This window comes from Protobothrops mucrosquamatus, unplaced genomic scaffold (genome assembly GCF_001527695.2).
Source record: "Protobothrops mucrosquamatus isolate PMUCROS unplaced genomic scaffold, P.Mucros_1.0 scaffold_134, whole genome shotgun sequence".
In the NCBI taxonomy this organism is placed as follows: Eukaryota; Metazoa; Chordata; class Lepidosauria; order Squamata; family Viperidae; genus Protobothrops; species Protobothrops mucrosquamatus.
In genome coordinates, this window is record NW_015386210.1 from 124627 (window position 1) to 143634 (window position 19008).

The window sequence follows — 19008 nt, forward strand, 5'->3', positions numbered from 1 at the left end:
GGCTTCAACACTTTCTATCATTTCATCTCTGTTAGTGAGAATTAAATCCAAAATGGCTAATCCCCTAGTTCCCTTCTCTACTTTTTGGGAGACAAAGTTGTCTGCTAGGTTTGTCAGGAATCTGTTTGATCTTCCACTTGGTGCAGAGTTTGTCTCCCAGTTGATATCAGGGTAATTAAAGTCCCCCATTACTATGGTGGTGTGCTTTCTACATACCTTAGTTAGCTGACTAGCAAAAAGTTCATCTATTTCCTCTGTTTGTTTGGGTGGCCTATAGTATACACCTATGGCAATGTCATTTTTTCTCCCTTTTATATTGACCCAAATGCATTCAAGACAGTTTTCGTCATTGTTGTGCTCTATTTCTGTAGAGATGTAGTTATTTCTTATATAGAGAGCAACTCCACCTCCTCTTTTATTTGGTCTTCTTCTAGAATGGGAAAAAGTAAACGCAAAAATCTACATGAAAATACCTAGATGGCTTTCAACAATGGAAGCATTTGTTTACCCAAACTTAATTAACTATGAGAAAATTGTGACTTATAAAGAAAGACATTTTGAATATTGAAGGGAAACTAAAACCTAGACAAGAACTGGAAGAATAGGGCATTGATTTATCATGGTGGCCACACCTGCAAATTCAAACAAGATATGAAAAATATGTTAAAACATTTGGATTTTACAAAGAACAGACAGAATTTGACCAGATATTATTGACATCAGATGAAAAATTGATTAAGAAACTGTGTAAGTATATGTTAAGTTTAAAGATGGAAAAGGAACAAGTTAAAGAAAAAATATGAGCAAAAAACTTTGGGCATAACACAGAGCTAGAAAACTGGCAAAGCCTTTGGGAAAGAAACTCTAAAATAACAATGGCGGTGACTTATAAAGAAAACCTATACAAAATGTTCTACAGATGGCATTTAACACCTATGAGGTTAGCGAAAATGTTTAAAAGTATGTCTAGCAATTGTTGGAAATGTAGACAAAAAACAGGCACATATTATCATCTTTGGTGGACATGCTCTAAAGCCAAAAGATTTTGGTTAAGAATACATATATGGTTAGAGAAAATGACTAAAAAACACATAGATTTTAAGTCAGAGTTATTTCTGTTATATATAATTATAGGAAATTATGAGAAGGAATGTGTATACTTAATGTTACATGTGTTAACTACAGCAAGAATTGTATTTGCTCAACATTGGAAAGATGAAGAATTACCAATGGAGGAAGAGATAATTAAGAAAATTTTAGATTGTGCAGAAATGGACAGACTGACACTGAAAATGAAAGAGAAAGAAGACTCAGAATATTTTAGAACAGGCATGTCAAACTCGCAACGTCACATGATGCCGTGCAACATATGAGGACTTTTTCCCCATTGCCGGCAATGGGTGGGTGCGGTTTCGGCATGACGCATCTGACCTGCGGGACGGCAGTTTGACATGCCTGCTTTAGAACATGGGATACATTTTATCAGTGGCTAGAAAAATGAGGTAGAGAGAAAGGAGTTTAACATGTATTAGTAAGTTAAATATTGTAACCCAGACAATATGTTACTGATAAAATATTAAGCATTTGTGACTATAAAAATTAATAAAATATTGAATATATATATATATATATATATATTGACAGGTAATTATACGTGAAAATGGCAAAGATCAAATAGTACCTGGTTTATATGCTTGTGGTGAAGCAGCTTCTGCATCTGTTCATGGTGCTAATCGACTTGGTGCAAACTCGCTTTTGGACTTGGTAGTCTTTGGTCGTGCCTGTGCTCTTACCATTGCAGAATTATGCAAACCTGGTAGGTCTCTATTTTTTAACTTTTAAAATGGTGTACTTTAAATTTTACAACGCTTTATTCTGTAACATACTTAAAAATTAAGAATGTTTATGTCTTCACTTAGAAAGTTATATGTAGTTCTCGAGTTATGACCATAATGGAGCCTATCTATTGGGGTCAGGACAAATGTTAAATTAATTGCCTCAAGTAACAACTAATCAACCTTGTTCTTCCCAGTGCATTTATTAATCAAATGGGTGTGCTGTTAATTGGACCATGGGGTATCTCAGGGACGGGGGGGGGGGATCCTGGAAGGCCTAATGCAGCACAACCCTACTTGTCTTGGGCCTCCCAAAGCCTCCCTCATCTTCTGAGATACTCCTGGCTCTGCTTTTGCCCCTTGGGAGGTCATACATGCCTGCCACACAGTTGACTGTCTTGCCAGTGAGAAACAATGGGGAAGGAAAACACTGGGCACACCTACTTTTCCTGGTTCTGCCACTGTATTTGTCCTGCCAAGATTGCTCCTGCCTTACTGGGCCAAAAAAGGAACCAGTTCCCTACTCTTTAGAGCTTTTTGCCCCAATCCATTAGCCTCCAATCAGCTGGCCATTGGGAAATTGCAAACTTCTCCTAGCTAATGTGGTAACTTTGGGACTAGCTTCCCAAAAGGGTTTCCCTTGCTTTAACTCCCTTTCTTCGCCAGAAAGCCACATTTCTTCAATAAACAAAACAAAAAAAAGCTGAAAGGGACAGACTTGTTGACCCCCCCCCCCAAATAAATAGGTGCCAAAACAAAACTTCTCATCTCTGCTCTATCCCTTTTAAAAACCTGACTCCAGGCCGAAGAATACAGAAAAGAAAATATGCAAGCAAGCAATGAAATTTTTTTTCTGCAGCTTTTTGCCTTCAGCAGCTACGGAAAAAATTCAGCGCGGAATTTTGCAAAGCTTTTAACTTTGTCTCACTGCCTATAGATCCCAGCTAGGATTTTAAAGACAAATCGAGCTAGGTCCCACAGGCAGTTACACAAACAGGCAAAAGGTTTGCAAAGACCCATCTTCTGTCCCATTTTGCTGCAGCTGGCTAAACTTCCTGAATTTTAGCTGCAAAAAGCATTTGTTTGTTTCCTTCCTTTCCTCTACTCTTCAGTCTGGAATCAAGGTAAGGTTTTTAAAAGGATTAGAGATTGGAGGGGAGTTTAGCATCTTATGGTGGGGAAAACTACAGCCATTGTAACTTTGAAACAGAGTCATGCATAGTTTTGAGATGTCTTTCATAACTTTGTTCATTATTGACTTGTCATATTTAGAGGACTACCTGTAATAGCATTTCTAGGTATTAACTTCTATTTGAATTTGCATGAAAATTATCATGCTGCGAGGGGAGGTTGTTTTCTTTTTTGTACTACAACATTCAGAGAATATGTGTTTCTAAATTCTCATTACCTCTAATGAACTTATCTAATGTCATCTAATGTTATTTGGGAGCTAAGGACATAATTATGCTTTCCAAAATCAGCAACAAACAAACAAATTTAAACTATGTGATCCAGAACATGCTGACTCTGGCAGAATTGTGTTGGACTGACAGAAATTAATGAAGAGTGGCAATTCATTAAATAACTAACCTCACACCAGATTTATAAGTGATAACCACCATCTTCAATTGTATCCACAACTGAATGACTCGTTCCATTTTCACCCTGAATGGTAGTGGCGAGTACTAATTGTCAGTTATAGGTGTCACATAGAATGAATTCTTCTATATTTTTATAAGATAGATGAGAATATGGGTAATATTATCTTTGAAGGGTTCTTGGTGCTCTATGAACTTGCTTGTTTTCTTGCAGACGTTTCATTACCCAAACTAGGTGACATCATCGTCAATCCTTCATGTCAACCCTGAGTCACAAATACTCTCCTTTCTTAATATTATCTTTGTTCTCTCCAAAGAAACCCTATGCAGTTAAATAATAATTATGCTTATTCTTATTAGGGGAATCAATTCCATCAATCAAATCAAATGCAGGTGAAGAATCTGTTGCAAACCTTGACAAATTGCGCTTTGCCAATGGAAGAGTGAGAACATCAGAATTGAGACTTAGTATGCAAAAAGTAAGTAAGATCTTTGGATTAGAGGACAGGCTTTTAATCTGAACTTGCAGCACATGATTAATTGTCAACTCAATTTAAGAATGTTCTAAATATTTTTCCCCCAAAAAATTCTACCCTTGACTTTTCCAAATTTAATATCAATGCATCCATCCATAAGTTAAACATTGATAAATTATCAAGGCTTAATTTGATATGGTTATATTGTTGGGTTCAGCAATTTAAATTGAAGTTTGTCTAGTCACAGAGTTCCCTAAATTAAACTTCTTATATCTCAGCTTTTTAAATGATTAATGGGATTCTAATAATATTGCTTGTTTGCTGCATGGAGGAATTGCAGAATACAAATATATCTCCCATACATTTTGGAAATGATTGTTTTAAACAAGGGAGATTTATTTTTTTGCACAGAACCATAACACATTCCTGCTATCTTCTATAGTGATTTTAGCTGCAACTGACTTTGTAGATATTTTTGAAAAAATGATAAAATAAATTTTCTGTTTTGTACATAGTCTAGTAAAAGATAGTGTATTATAAGAATTCTTATGTACTGACTGATTATGGACCAACAAGTTAGTGATTGATTCTTAGGGATCACATAAATAGATTTCTCCAGGATAATCTTTTTTTTTTCAGATTTTCTAATTGTGTATCTCTCATCGCTGTAATTGATTCCAGTCCATGTTGCTGCTAGTCATCTTTTTTCTTTTGCCTTTCCCAGCATTACAAACTTTTCTATAGAGCTAGGTCTTTTGCTTAATGTATCCAAAGTATGATAATTTGAGGTTGGTTATTTTTGCTTCAAGTGAGAACTCTGTGTTGTTTTGATTATTTATTTATTTGTTTGGGGCTGTTACGTTATGGTTATGGTATTCTCAGGACTCTTCTGTAACTTCTTAACCTATTCTTCAAAGTCCATCTTTTATTTTCATGGAGTGTCACATTGCCTGCACAAGGATTGTATACATATGGTCTTTGTAGTTATAGATACAACCCAACATTTAAATATCTTTTTTAAGGCATTATGGCTACTCTGCCAAGCATTAATCTGTTAATTTTGACTACTGATTCCCTTACAGAATCTTCAAATTAATGATCCTTTCGAAACAACAAGAGACTCAGGAAAAATTACTTGAACCACCCCTGTGATCATGTAATAGTATTTCAGGCAGTGGCAACCTGTTTACACTTACAACCAGTTGCTAAGCATGCTGCACTTTGCAATCTTCTCTCCTGGCTTCCCACAAAAGTCAGTGGGGTTGCGCCTCCATGGAGGGTGGGGGCAGGGACTGGAGAAACAAAGATTTTTAAGATTCAAGCTTCTTTTCTCCAGCTGTGTGCCAGTATCTTTCCTCTTCCACCCTACTGCCATCCCATCACTTCAGCAAAGAAGGAAACTCAATTCTGGGCTGGAGAAAAGAATCTTGTGTCCCAAAGATTCAAGCTTTTTATAGCCTTTTATCACTCAGAAAGACAGAGATGGCACACCCTCATAATTACTTTGAAGGCTAGAAAGGCTCTAGCTACACTTCAAAGGCATCATACGTGTTAGTTTTCTGCCTGAAAAGTTAGCAAGTACAATTTTTTTTGAATGATAGAAAGTTTTTTTCCAGCTTTTTTACTATTCGGAAAGATCAGAATCACTAACTTTCCAACCAGAAAGTTAGTGTAAGATCCAATCTGGGTCGGTCCTGGGACCAGAAGTTTTGTATTCCAGGCTTTCAGACTCATGCTGGGGCTCCCATCCTCAGGGAACTTCTCTCTAGCAGAGTGTTTGCTGTCCTGTGTGTGGTATTTATAGTGCCTGTTGTATGTGGCTTTTTAGATGTTGATTGAGTCATTAGTTTGCTTGGCTGCCCAGTCCTGGCCTTCTAAGTACTTGATAGGCTGGTGGTAAATCAGCACTCCTGTTGACTGATAAGGGGCCTATGGGGAATCAGTGTGCTGGCCTGGAGTAAGGAAGCTCAGATTTTTGGAATGCAAGTTTCATTGCTCTGGCCCAGCATGGTGGTTCCCTTCATATATTTCCATTCATTTATTCCATTCCATTTATTCCCATGAACCATGTATGTAGTATTGTTTAAATTGATTTAGAATACTATGATAGCAAAAATGCAGGAATGCAAAAAATAAACCTTGGAATTAAGTTCAGCTTAATCAGCCCAAATACTAAAGGAATTCTAAGCTACATGTGTTTCATTGTGTTTAAAATGTACCAATTAGGAAAGCTCCCTAGGGATCCTTACTTTAACAAAGGAGAGAGAATATAACCAAAAATACTATTCATCAAATTTGTGACATCTTTTGATGTCAGTTCTAATTTATTCTAGCTTAATAGGATAATTAGATACCTTTTGTAACAATTTTGTTAAATACAGATATTACTTGAGTTACAAATGTTCACTTAGTGACTGTTCAAAATTACGACATCCCTGCCAAAAGTACTTACAACCGGGTCCCAAAGTTATGTATGTTGCAACATCATAGGGGTTGTTCGCCCTTACAAATGACCAGAGAGACACTACAACATGCTCCTTTAATGCCACACCTAAGAGCCCTGCACTGCCCTCGCTCGCCTCCTGTGCAGTCTTGGATGGCGGAGCCCTTGTCCAGCCTGGTGGAGAAGCGCTGGTCTGGCTTCTCCCCTTCCCTGCTAAGCCCTGGCCTCTCTCACAAGTGGGTGCGGCCTTGCCCCACCATTGCTGAAGCACTGAACCCAGATTTCACAAATTGTGCCACCGCGGAGCCGGAGAGCTTTGCATACCACCATCCTCCTTTCCTCACTTGCCAGAAGCACCCTGAGTCCTTTTCCAAATTGCAAGAGGGGCTCCTAAACAAACTGCTTTCCAGCTCCATCACATTTCTCCCCGCAGCTCAAGATGCTGCTCTTTCGCTGGAGAAATGGACAAGGTGTGTTGCAAAAGGAAGAAATGTGCAGGGAAACCAAAGAAGAATCATCCAAAGTCGTCACTTTCCCCAATGCAGAGCAGGAGGGACCAACCAACTTCACGAGGCAAGTTTGTGGGGCTAAAAAAAATAAAAGATCAGTCTTTCCAACTTCTCTTGAAAAAAAATAAGATTTTGCAAAGTTGGAAAGGCTGATCTTACTTTTTTTTTTTTTAGCCCCATAAACTTGCTTTGTGGAGTTGCTTGGTCCCTCCTGCTCCGCATTGGGGAAAACGACGATTTTGGAGGATTCTTATGTATTTTCTTATTTTATAAGCTAGAGAGTTTGAATTCAAATTGAAAAGAAAGGAGACAGAATATATCCTTGATGTGCATCTCAAAATAGAGTTAATGAGAGATTCATGAATAATTACGGTTGAATTAGGAATTAGATAATTCATTCAGTTCATAATAATCAGTCAAAATTACCCTTAAATATTTTCAAGAAATAACATCAAAGCCTTGTGCAATACCCAAGAAAGTTATAGCTCATGGGCCATATATATATAGTGTATGGGAAGAAAAAAGTGCCACTCCTGTTGGAAGCTGTAAATATCCTTTTTGTATTAATTTAGACATAACTTTGTGCAAAAACAAATCAACTAGTAGTTTACAGGTGCTGAAAACAATTATATACTTGTCTTGAAAATTTGTGGGTGAGCTTTGACATAATTGTTTTGACAAATGTAGAAACTTAAATTCTTACTTAAAGCTATCAAAGAAAATGGGTTGAAATGTATTGCTCCTTCATTTTTTATAGACAATGCAAAGCCATGCTGCTGTGTTCCGTACAGGCCCTGTCTTACAAGAAGGCTGTGAAAAAATGTCCAAACTCTATAAAGATTTTGATGATCTGAAAACATTTGATAGAGGTATTATTTCAATACAGACTTTATAGATGTGTGAAAATTCATATTTTTTATCCAATTAACCTAAATGTATCTGCATCATATATTTCATTTAAATGAAGCAGACTGAGTCAATTGATTTGCAGAAAAGTAAGTCAAAAGTGACCCTAATTGGGATCAGAATTTTCATTGCTAAGTAAAGCGGTTGTTAGATGAAACAGTATGTGACTACATTGCTTACCAGCAACAGTTCTAGGAATGCTCACTGTGGTTGTTAGGCCAGGACAAGGATCATTATTAGATGTGGTCCTCATACTGTTCTGCCCTATATATTCACCTCTACTTTAACTCTTCACTGCTTCTCCCTCCACTGTTTCTGTCCTTTTGGCTCCCCTGCACTCTGCCATCTATCCCAACTGCATTCTCTCTGTATTCTGTCATCATCACATACTTGATGTTACCCTTGCCACCGCAACTATCATATTCTTCTTCTTCCTGGGCTCTGTTGAGGCTGAGCTTGCCACTGCTAACCAGGCGGGCTCTTAATGGGCCTGCCCCACTTTAGCTGTCTCAGCGTGCTGCACATTCCTGTATGTGCACACCCTATCTGTTTCTCAGTATTCCACACACCAGATGCAATTCACTGTCTCCTCCTAGCTTCCAGCCATGGTGTTGCAAAGCAGCTGTTCATTCAACAACATGGTGGTGCCATGTGGGATGCAAGCCAAAGCAAGATAGGTGCAGGTTGCAGGTCGCAGGTCATGAGCTGGAGCAATCATAGTCCAGGCAACTTAGGTTATGCCTCTCTCCTGTCCTGATGTGCCTGTCTGGCTTGTGACATGACTGCTGTGGTCCCCCCCACACTCCTATCCTACCTCTGTCTCTGCCTTTTTCATTTGTGTTGCTAAAGAAGAAAGTGAGCAATGAGTGCAAAAATTTTGTTTACAAGAAACATGTTTCTTTAAGGACAGCCCTTTCTGCTGCAGGTTGATTACGATATTTGCAGCCAGAGAGGTGACAGCAGAGAGAGGCCGAGGAAAGCATGCATGCAAGGGCCCCAGCCGTCAGTGGCTGAGACTGCTGAAATGGGGCCTACAGCAGAAAGAGCTGTGTTTAATGGAATAATGTATTTTTTTTTGTCCCAAACTTTTTTCCACATGCAATCTTAATTGAATATTTCAACAACAATAGTAACAACTAATACAAATTCTCAAATAGAATGAAATAAGAGAAAGAGGGAAAAAATTCAAAAAAACTAAAAGTGGAAAAAGGTAAAAGAAAAGAAAAAATGAAAAATTTAAAGATATAAAGAAATAGCTTCCAATCTTCAAAGCACTTATAAATACAATTATATTTTAGCCTCTCTAATGTTACATCATGACTCTCTTCTTTCTATAATCTATTCAGTCTAATCATCAAAATTGTAAATCTTAAAATCATTTTTTCTTTTTTATGCAAAAAGTCCATAAGGGATTTTCAGTCACCACTAAACATAGATATTGTCTTTTCTCTAATCAAACAAGTCAGGTTAGCAAGTCAGGTTAACCATTTCAGCAAGTGTTGTCATCTTCATCAACCATTTCTCTATTACAGGTATTGTAGATAAACATCTTTGTGCATTTAGTAATCTCACTGCACTTATCAAATGTTACAATTTATAAAAACAATGTTCTATCGCTCTTTTCTAGCTCTTATAATCAGTCTCAGGATCAAATGTTTTGATTTAAGATTAAAGATTTAAACATTAAAAATTAAATATTAACTTTTAAAATTCTCTGTATTTGAGCCCCATATTTTCTAGTTTTTTTACATGTCCAAGTATGATAAAATTATCCTTCTTATTCACATTTCCAGCATAAATTTGAAGTACATTTATACATCCTAGATCATTTTTCTGGTATTATATACAACAGTATATCACTGTATAAAAATTAACTTTATAACAATGTAAATTTCATTCTTCCAGCCACATATTTCCTATCGTTCCCATTTGTATATTATAATCAGTACTTTTATCCCACTGTGTCATATATTCCTCAACCTTTTTTTAAAAAATATATTTTATTGGTTTTCTAATTTTTAACAAAAAGTACTTATGACACACCATGGTGGTTGGGTGAACAAACATTCCAAAGTGAAAACATATAAACAGCTCATCTTAATACATTCACCATCATCTCTCTATTTCCCTCAAATAACATAGTAAATTTAATATATTCCATTTCTAGCTTAAATTTCTATTACTACTAAACCTGTTTTAAAACTTTCTCAATTTACAATTATCATAATCAAATATTGTTTTATATCACCAATTATCATTTCAACTATCTCTTCCAGATATGTTCAAGCTCGTAATCTCTCTCCTCCCTCTTTTTATCATCAATCTCAATTTGTTTCTTCTTCCAATAATAAGTAACTTAGTTTAAAAAAAAAGAAAAGAAAAAACTGTATTAAACTTAATATTTCAATTCATTACAAAGACTTCCAGTTCCATCCAATTCATTCTCATACCTTATCAAATCATATTGTTATAGACAAAGATCACCTAAGTCAGTGTTTCTCAACCTTGAAAATTTTAAGGCATGTGGACTTCAACTCCCAGAATTCCACAGCCAGCAATGCTGGCTGTGGAATTCTGGGAATTGAAGTCAACATGCCTTAAAATTTTCAAGGTTGAGAAACACTGACCTAAGTAATTTAAGTACTTCAACATTCCTTTCTAAAAGCTCAACCTTTTTTTTCCAATTCCAATATATAATTTCTCTCAAAATCAATCTATTCTTCCAAAAAAAATACATTTGTAGTCTCTTTAAACATATATATATATATAAATGTATAATTATATATTTTTTCTTTAGTACAGTCCATAAAACCAAGTTTCTTTTTTCAGTCCAATTTTGACTTTCATATTTCTGTACCAAGCAGATTTCCGTACAACAAAAAGATCATCTAACTAATTTAAACACACATGTCTGTAATTTTATTTTTCTTACTTCTGACTCTAAATCATTATCCTTGAAACAAACCATAAAACAAACATTGCTTTTTAATCCATTAAACAGTTTTAAGTTTCTTTTTCAGTCTAATTCTGGGTTTTTTTCTATGCCACACCGGCATCCATAGAAATGCTTCCCGTTCAGCCAGTGGATCCATTTTTGTTGCTTGTAGTAATCTTTGGGAGAGTAGAAATCTCTTCCTCTGCAATAGACGTCTTTTCCTCTTCTCCTTGCAGCGTCGTTGCTTTGTAGTTGGGGATCTTTATCTTTGCTTCTTCTGACTCTCTAAGTTGCTGAAGAAAGGGTTGTCAGGTAAAATAAGTTCCTCTTCTGTCACTGTAGGTTCCTCTTTTGATATATTATGGTTTATATCATAGTCAGATGTAGCCTGGAGATCCATTTGAACAGATGTGGTAAAATCTCTAGATCTCAATTCTAAAGTACAGTTTTTAATTGTAGCACGTATTTCTGCCGTGGCCTCATAAATCTTTTCCAATATGAGTGCACAGTTCTCTTGTGACAAAGTTTTCTCCATTTTAATATAATGCTTAACAAAAATTCTCTTTCCTTTTCGTGGAAGCTGTATCTAATGCAGAGAATATCCACCCCCACAGCTTTCACAGCTGGACAGCTTATCTTTTCCTCAAAGGTATTTTAAAGTTCAGAGTCCCATTTTTTTAAAAAAAAAAAAAAAAGCCAAAGCCGTAGTATTACATTTTGACCACTAGATGTCCTCAGTGAGTTGAAGAAAGTCTTTTCCAGAAATCAGTTCCTTGTTTCTATCTTTTGAAATATAATATATAAGAAGAAAAAAATAATGCAGTTCTTAAAAAGTGAGAGGAAAGAAAACCTTTTCCATCTTCTTTCTTTTGTATCCAAAGAGAAAGATATACATAGAAATAAAATAAAATAAAGTCTTTTTCTGTATTTATACAGAAACGCCTTTCTTCCCAAAAAAGGTAGAAGCTGCCTTTTCAAACCAGGGAAATAATTCCAAAGGCTCTTACAGGTAGCAAAAAGAAAAATAGAAAAGAGAGAGTTGCAAGCAGATTCTCACCCGGGTTCACCATGGGGGCACTCACAGCTTAGATGTCATCTGACTTACGCTCTGAAGCGGCAGAGCGATCGGCCATTTTACCAGCCGATCTTCACTGGCCCTCGGAGATCGTCCGGACAGCTGGAGGAGCCGCCGCTCCTCTGCAGCCGGACAGGGGCCTCCTTGACGGAAGTCGCACCCTCCAGGGCGACTTTGGACCCGTATAAGGGTCCGCCGACGAAGGGAAAGCTAGCCGACGAGGAGACAAGTCTCCCCGTGTGACTAGTGACGCCGTGAACCGGAACCGGAAGTCTATTCCTCAACCTTTTTGTATTGTTTCAAATTGGAATAAACTTGTATAGATTTTAGCAACTATATATTCATCCTTGCTCCAGATTTCTTAATAAATAAAACTTTTTACAATATTCATTGCTACAATATTCATTTCCTTTTTTAAGAACACAAATGGAAAAGGCAGAGACAGAGGTGGGACAAGGACAGGGGCAGGAAGCACATTAGCCCTGTCATAAGTTAGCAATAAAGCAGAATATTTGTAGCTCGGGCTTGAATGGAGGGATCCTTCCTGGTCTTGGAGCTTGGTTGTTTTCTTGCAGATGTCTCATTATCCAAACTAGGTAATATCATTAGTGCTCATGATAATGTTACCTAGTTTGGGTAATGAAATGTCTACAAGAAAACAACCAACCTCAGAGACCACCAAGGATCTCTATCACAATTCAGGGAGGAGCATATGCAAAGAAAATGAGTATAACCTACACCAATTAGGGGTTTGCTAGCTGGGATGTAGCTGCTCCGGGTCACAGTCTGCAGCTTGCACCTATCACTTTTGCTTGCCTCTCAGGAGGAGCAACCCCTTGTAGGAAAAACAACTGTTTTGCAACACCACAGCCAGCAGCCAGGAGATGGCAGTGAATTATGTCAAGGCTCAGCAGGCAAAAGGAGTATGCAGTTGGAAATGTGCAGCAGAAAGCCCAGTATCTGGGATAGCAGTGTTAAGCCCAGTGATGACACTGCTGTCATGCCAAGGATCGGCTGGGGATAGCAGTGGGTAGATAGTGGTAGCATGCAGGGTGGCCAAACGGAAGAGATGAAATGAGATAGGTGGGGATCACAAAGGCCTTGCAGATTGTAAAGTTCAACTGGGGAAGTGGAGAGTGGCAGGGGTGGGTGGCCAAAATGGCAGAGTCTGAAGGAGATAGGAGGAGGAGGGAATTAGCAGCCCACCTGCATTTGTGACCATACGGTGCATTTCAAACTGGGTCCAGTCATGTGATGACTCACTTTATGATTATCATGACATTACAATAATTGTCAGGCTTAATTACAGTTGTAAGTTGTGGACTATCTATGCATTACAGTCATAGCATAGTAATCTTAAATTACAGGAAACAGATTCTGGTTGAAAGTTTAGAAGAACAGTGGGACCAATTACTAAAAAAGTATAGTAGGTTTGCCTTTGTTGCAGATATTCATACAGAAGCTAAACAACCATCTGCTCATGTTGCTTTAATTCAGATTCCTCCATTGAGCAGGATTGAAACCAATGACTTAAATAGCTTTTGCCAATCCTGTTTTGTAGAAAATTCTAAAAATAAATTAGGAAGGGTTGGAATTATAATTTATGCAAATTGAAAGTATTTGTACAAATGTGTTAACTCACCCCCACCTGAAATCTATATATGAGAAATTCACAATTCATTTCCTTACTCAGAAGTATACCTTGTGTTCAACGTTTATTGCTAAGTGTATTTATCAAGCTGCGTTTCAGTCTTAAAGAAGTATTAAGCTTCTTTCTGCTTTGTGCACTAGTACCGTTAAATTATACTGAAGGAAGAATCTGGTATATCTGCTGAAAAGCTTTCTCCCTATAATTTCTAAAACTGTTCCATACTTTGTGTTGTACTTGTAGGTGTTGTTTGGAATACTGATTTGGTAGAGACTTTGGAGCTACAAAATCTCATGCTGTGTGCTTTACAAACTATTTATGGAGCAGAAGCTCGAAAAGAGTCACGTGGAGCTCATGCTAGGGAGGACTATAAGGTACATATTTATTTAGAAGTTATTTCTTAAACTGCTATCATAAATACTCTTAGTGTAGGCAAGATAACTACAAACGTTTGTACTTTCTATAGAACTATCCTCATTTCTCTATCAAAGAAGTTTTGCTTATACTGCATTTTAATAGTTTAAGAATGTGTCTGAACAGACTGTTTTCTGTCATTGAAATTATAAAAATACATGTCATTATCTTGATGACTTTATGTGTTTCACAATTCTTAGAAGGGATTATTTTGCAAAATGGTACAGACCACCAACAAGGAGAATGTGGCCATCTTCCATGTTTTCCCAAAGAGACATTTATTATAGAAAAAGTCTACAAACTTATTTTTTAACCTCTAACTAAATTTGTATGTATGTACATGTCTGTCTGTCTATCCTGTCACAAAGGCACCATTCAGCTACTTTGAAGTTACATTGGTTTCTGCTGCTGCTACATGCCTTTCCTTTGCCCAGTTTTTGTCCCCTCTCCATTGAGAGGTGAAGGGAAGGAAGATGCTTCACCAGCTGCTTTACTTGGAACAGCTTACATTAACAATAGCACTTAGACTTATATACCACCTGATAGTGCTTTACAGCATTCCCTGGAGGTTTACAATGCAGCATATTGAATCCTCATTTTACTGAGCTCAGAAGGATAGAACGCAGAGTCAACCTTGAGCTCTGTCAGGATCAAACTCCAGGCTGTGGGCAGAGTTTGCCTGCAATACAACAAACTAACCACTGTGCCACCAGGGATCCTACATCCTGTGATCACAAGGACAAATAGTCCTTATGATGTGACTGTAATGGAATCTGCTCCAGCCCTCCCAAGGCTTTCTCCGAGACATCCACATGCTCTGCTTTCTTCCCCTTGGCTCTCCACAGGTCTTTTCCTATGTTCATCAGGTTCCGCAAGTCTTAGGCCTGATTCCTACCCTACCAGGCTGAATACCCTCCAAGTTACCTTTGAAGCACTGGAACAGGTTGCTTTGTCATTCATGAATCTTGCAGCTCTGGGTAATCTCATTAAGGCAGCAAAATGGAGTGGTTTGTCCCTCATCCGCTTCTACAAGCAAATGAAGACAAAATTGAGCTGCTTCTGTATTGGCCTTGCACAGCCCAGAGGCAACCCCCTACATTTTGTTGTATTAATGAGGTTGTACAATGCTGCAGAGAACTTCTGAAAACTGTAAAAAAAACTTCTGTAGAGCTATGCAAACTGTATTAAGGCAGCAAAATAGAGTGATTTGTCCATGGGCCACACAGTGGTCACCCCGAAGCAGCTGCCATTTTGTCCTGCCCACTTGTGGCAGTCACAAGACAAACTCCCATTTTGCTGCCTTAAAGATCTGCAACAAAAATCTGGAATCACACCATGCAACAAAGCAACCAGTTCCAGCACCATGAAAGGCTTTAGAACTCTTCAAAAGGTAAACGAGGAGTGTGTAGGCCTGGAGGAGTGGAAAGCAATCTAAGGCTTGTTAGAAATTGTTGGGGGAGACCAATACTTGCAAGAATTGGGGAGGGGGAAGATAAGTGGGGAGGCACTTCAACATCTCTGTGATCAGTCATAAGAGTGACTGACAGAGCTGCAGTGACTTTTGGAGAGTCTGCCATAACTCCCAACATCTGTTAAGCAACAATCATAAGTCGAAGACTACCTGTATCTTTAATATAATCAACCTATCTCAGATCCTTGGGAAGGATTTGATAAAAATGCCAAATCCAGTCTAAATATCTGGTTTACTGCAACAAATCATAATAATAGAAAGCAAAGATAATACCAATAGTAATAGCTGCCTTGGGGCAATCCCAAAATATCTGGAGCACTACTTGAACATCACCAGCTTTCACAGAATCACTATCAGTTAATTGCAAAAGGTTGCTTTACTTGGAATAGCTTACATCCTGTGTTCATAAGCTTTAACACTATAAAACAACATCATTTGCCTATCCCAATCCTGGGAAGCACTTGATAGGTAGATAAAAATGCCAAATCCAGTCTACATACCTGACTTACTGTGGAGTCAACCATGATAATAAATCATAATGAATCATTTTCCAATCAACACATTTGTGATCAAATTTCATCCACCTGACAACAAAAGCATTCATTGTGAAACTGATTACAGTTTGGTTATTTTCAGTTGGCAGTGCCAGGGGGGGCAGAGGGTTCTAATCAACCAATTGAGGCCCCAGAGATGAGCTTGTTAACTTGCAGTTATCACTTCATCCAGTTAATTATCATACCTAATAACATCCATATTATCAGACAAAAATATCATCTTACTAAATTAACATTCGATTAATTATTAAGTCAATCCAGATCTAAAACACCTCTTCAATTTTCTTCATTCCATTACATAGTACTTTTCATACAAATAAACCTATTATTCCCAAAAATACATTCTTAATCTATTTAACATATATATTCTAATAATCACCCATTTTTCTCTTCTAACTCTAAATCTTAATCCTTAAATCAATCCATAATTCTACAGTGCCTTTGATCCATTAGATATAATTTTAAATTTCTCTTTTCAGTCTTATTCTGGCCTTTTTGTGCCAGGCAGGTTTCCATAACAAAGCTTCCCTTTCAGCCGATAAGTCTCTGTTGCTTGTAGTATCATTTGAGACAGTAAAAAGCATCCTGTCCTCTGCATTGGGCGTCTATTTCTCTTATCCTTAAAGCTTCGTTGCTTTAAAGGTTCAAATCTCAGTCGTTGATTTTTCTGATCCTCGAAGATATAGATGAAATGCTTGTAAGGTAAAATAAATTCCTCTTTAATCTCAATTGATTCCTCTTCTAGTATGTTTTGGTTTATAGAATGGTCAGATGTAGTCTGAAAGTCAGTTTGAAGGTTTGGAGTACAGTTTCTGGCTCTTAATTCTGTAGTAATCTCTTTCATTGTAGCACATATTTCTTCAGTAGCCTCATAAATCTTTTCCAATATAAGTTTACAGTTTAATTGTGAATAAGGTTTCTCCATTTTAATAGTAATTAAAGAGAATCCCTTTTTTCTTTTGGTGGAGGCTGTATTTAATAAAAGTTAAGCAATCCACCCCCACAATTCCCACAGCTGTATCAGCTTATCTTTTCTCTTCAAGAGTAGTTTGAAGGTCAAGTCCATCTCATCTCCAAACAATAACCAGCAGTTGCAATGTTACGTTTTCGCCACTAGATGTCCTCAGTAGATTAAAAAATCTTTTCCAGACACCATTTTCCCCCTTTTTTCTATCTTTTAAAGGAAAAGGTGGAAAAAGAAATAATCTTCCAGTGTAAAATAATAGTACAGCTCTTAAAAAAGAGTTTTTTCTGTACCCCAAAGTAAATAAGAATAAAGTATAGTCATTAAAAAAATTTGTTCTATCCTTTTGTTCAGCGCCTTTCTTCCCACGCATACAAAAGCTGCTTTTTCAAGACAGGGAAATAATTCCAACAAAGCTTTTACAGGCAAAAAAAAAACAGTAGGGTGAAGAGAGGAGCAGAAGGGGTTGCACCCGGATCATCTGCTGTGGATCTATCACGCTTAGATGTAGTTGTGACTTTTGGCTGGTGCAGCAGGGTAATCGGCCATCTTGCAGGACAATCTTTGCTCTGTTGGCCCTAAGGAGATAGTTGGAGCCACGAGAGAAGCTGCCGCCCTCCCGCAGTCACCAACAAGCCTCCTCCTCAGGGGTCGCCCCTCCAGGGCGACTTTCGACCCACTAAGGGGTCTACCGGCAAAGAAAACCCGGCCGATGTGGAGACGAGTCTCCAGACACGACCGGAGTCGCTGCGAATATGTTTTCGTAGATTTTCACGGGTACAGGTATGCAGGTCTTGGCGTATTCGGGTCTTTTCCCGTGTAAGATTGAGAGTATCTTGGCAACATTTCGACGAGGTCCCACTTGTCATCTTCAGGCTGGGGTCTTCGGCTTCGTGCCTGTGCGAATAAAGTGTGATCGGAGCTGCCGTCTCTCTATAAATACTGGTGGGGGTGTGTGGAGTGCTGGCTTAGTTGCTGTAGGTGGATTGGTTGGCTGTGTGGGAGTCATTGTTTGCGGATTGTTCAGCTGTTTCATAATATCCAAGATACTCTCAATCTTACACGGGAAAAGACCCGAATACGCCAAGACCTGCATATATATGTGTGTGTGTGTGTGTGTGTGTGTGTGTGTGTGTCTTTGGTTATATATATATATATATATGGTTAAAAATAACACTGAAGACAAACGAGTGACTCCTGGGTAGGAGGGCGTGCGACTGGGGATGCGGTGCTGTTGCTGTTTGGAGAGTTACGCCGACTCCACTGCTATGGGGGTCGCTATGACCATAGACCCTTGCAGCCACACACCGGGAGCGCAACCTCGCACGTGGGGAGCGTGGGAGGTGAGGTATAAGAACGAGGACGGGTTAACACGGTGATCCGGACCCCCACCACACCCGACCCACCCGCCGTGCCCAAAAGGGGTTTCCCCGCTGGGAGGCGTATGGAAGAAAGGTAGCCCAGGACTCCCTCGACTGGAGGTGGCTGTGTGTGCCCGAGAGTTGTCGCAGGATGAGATGGAAGATAGGAGGGCGACTCTGGAGTTGCGAGCCAGGTGTGCCCGAGAGTTGTCGCAGGATGAGATGGAGGATAGGAGGGTGACTCTGGAGTTGCGAGCCAGGTGGAGCCAGACGGGAGAAAACAACAAAGGAGATCGTCCGGACGAGGCGTGGAAGCTCCCACCCCCGCACACACTTAGCATCGGCGAAATGGAGGGTGGGGACGTGACTGCTGGGTTACAGCCCGAGCCGGATTGGATGGAGGCGAACAAGGAACAGAAGAGGGGACAACTAGATGGCACTTGTGTGCCAGGTGAGGCTAAGCGCCCTCACGGTGCACGGACAAGGAGGAATGGGGGTGTGAGTGTCAATGCAAGGATAGTTAATGAGAGTGATGAGGGGCATACATCGATTGGTTATCCAGGACCCGTCACAAGATCTAGGGCCCGGGCGCAGGCGTTGGCTGGCCTATAAATGGTTTCTCCCATTGAGTTATTCTTTACCCTGACGATGTTGGTAGGATCCAACGAAAGCTAGGTCCTTTTTAATATTCTTTTAAAGGTTTTTAATGTTTTATTAAAACTTTTAACTGTTTTACAACCTCCTGGTGCTCACGTTTTGTTTCCTACTATATATATATATATATATATATATATATATATATATATATATATATATATA

At 38.6% G+C, this 19008-nt stretch overlaps 1 protein-coding gene across 1 annotated transcript in view; it reads left to right on the forward strand.

The window, feature by feature from the left end:
* The window catches only part of SDHA (succinate dehydrogenase complex flavoprotein subunit A), a 129178-nt gene that overhangs the window by 96705 nt on the left and 13465 nt on the right, over positions 1–19008 (forward strand). Inside the window, exons 10-13 of the mRNA XM_029284516.1 lie at positions 1645–1816; positions 3794–3912; positions 7619–7730; positions 13669–13799. Coding sequence (XP_029140349.1) covers positions 1645–1816; positions 3794–3912; positions 7619–7730; positions 13669–13799 — 534 coding nt within the window. The remainder of the gene's footprint in view (positions 1–1644; positions 1817–3793; positions 3913–7618; positions 7731–13668; positions 13800–19008) is intronic.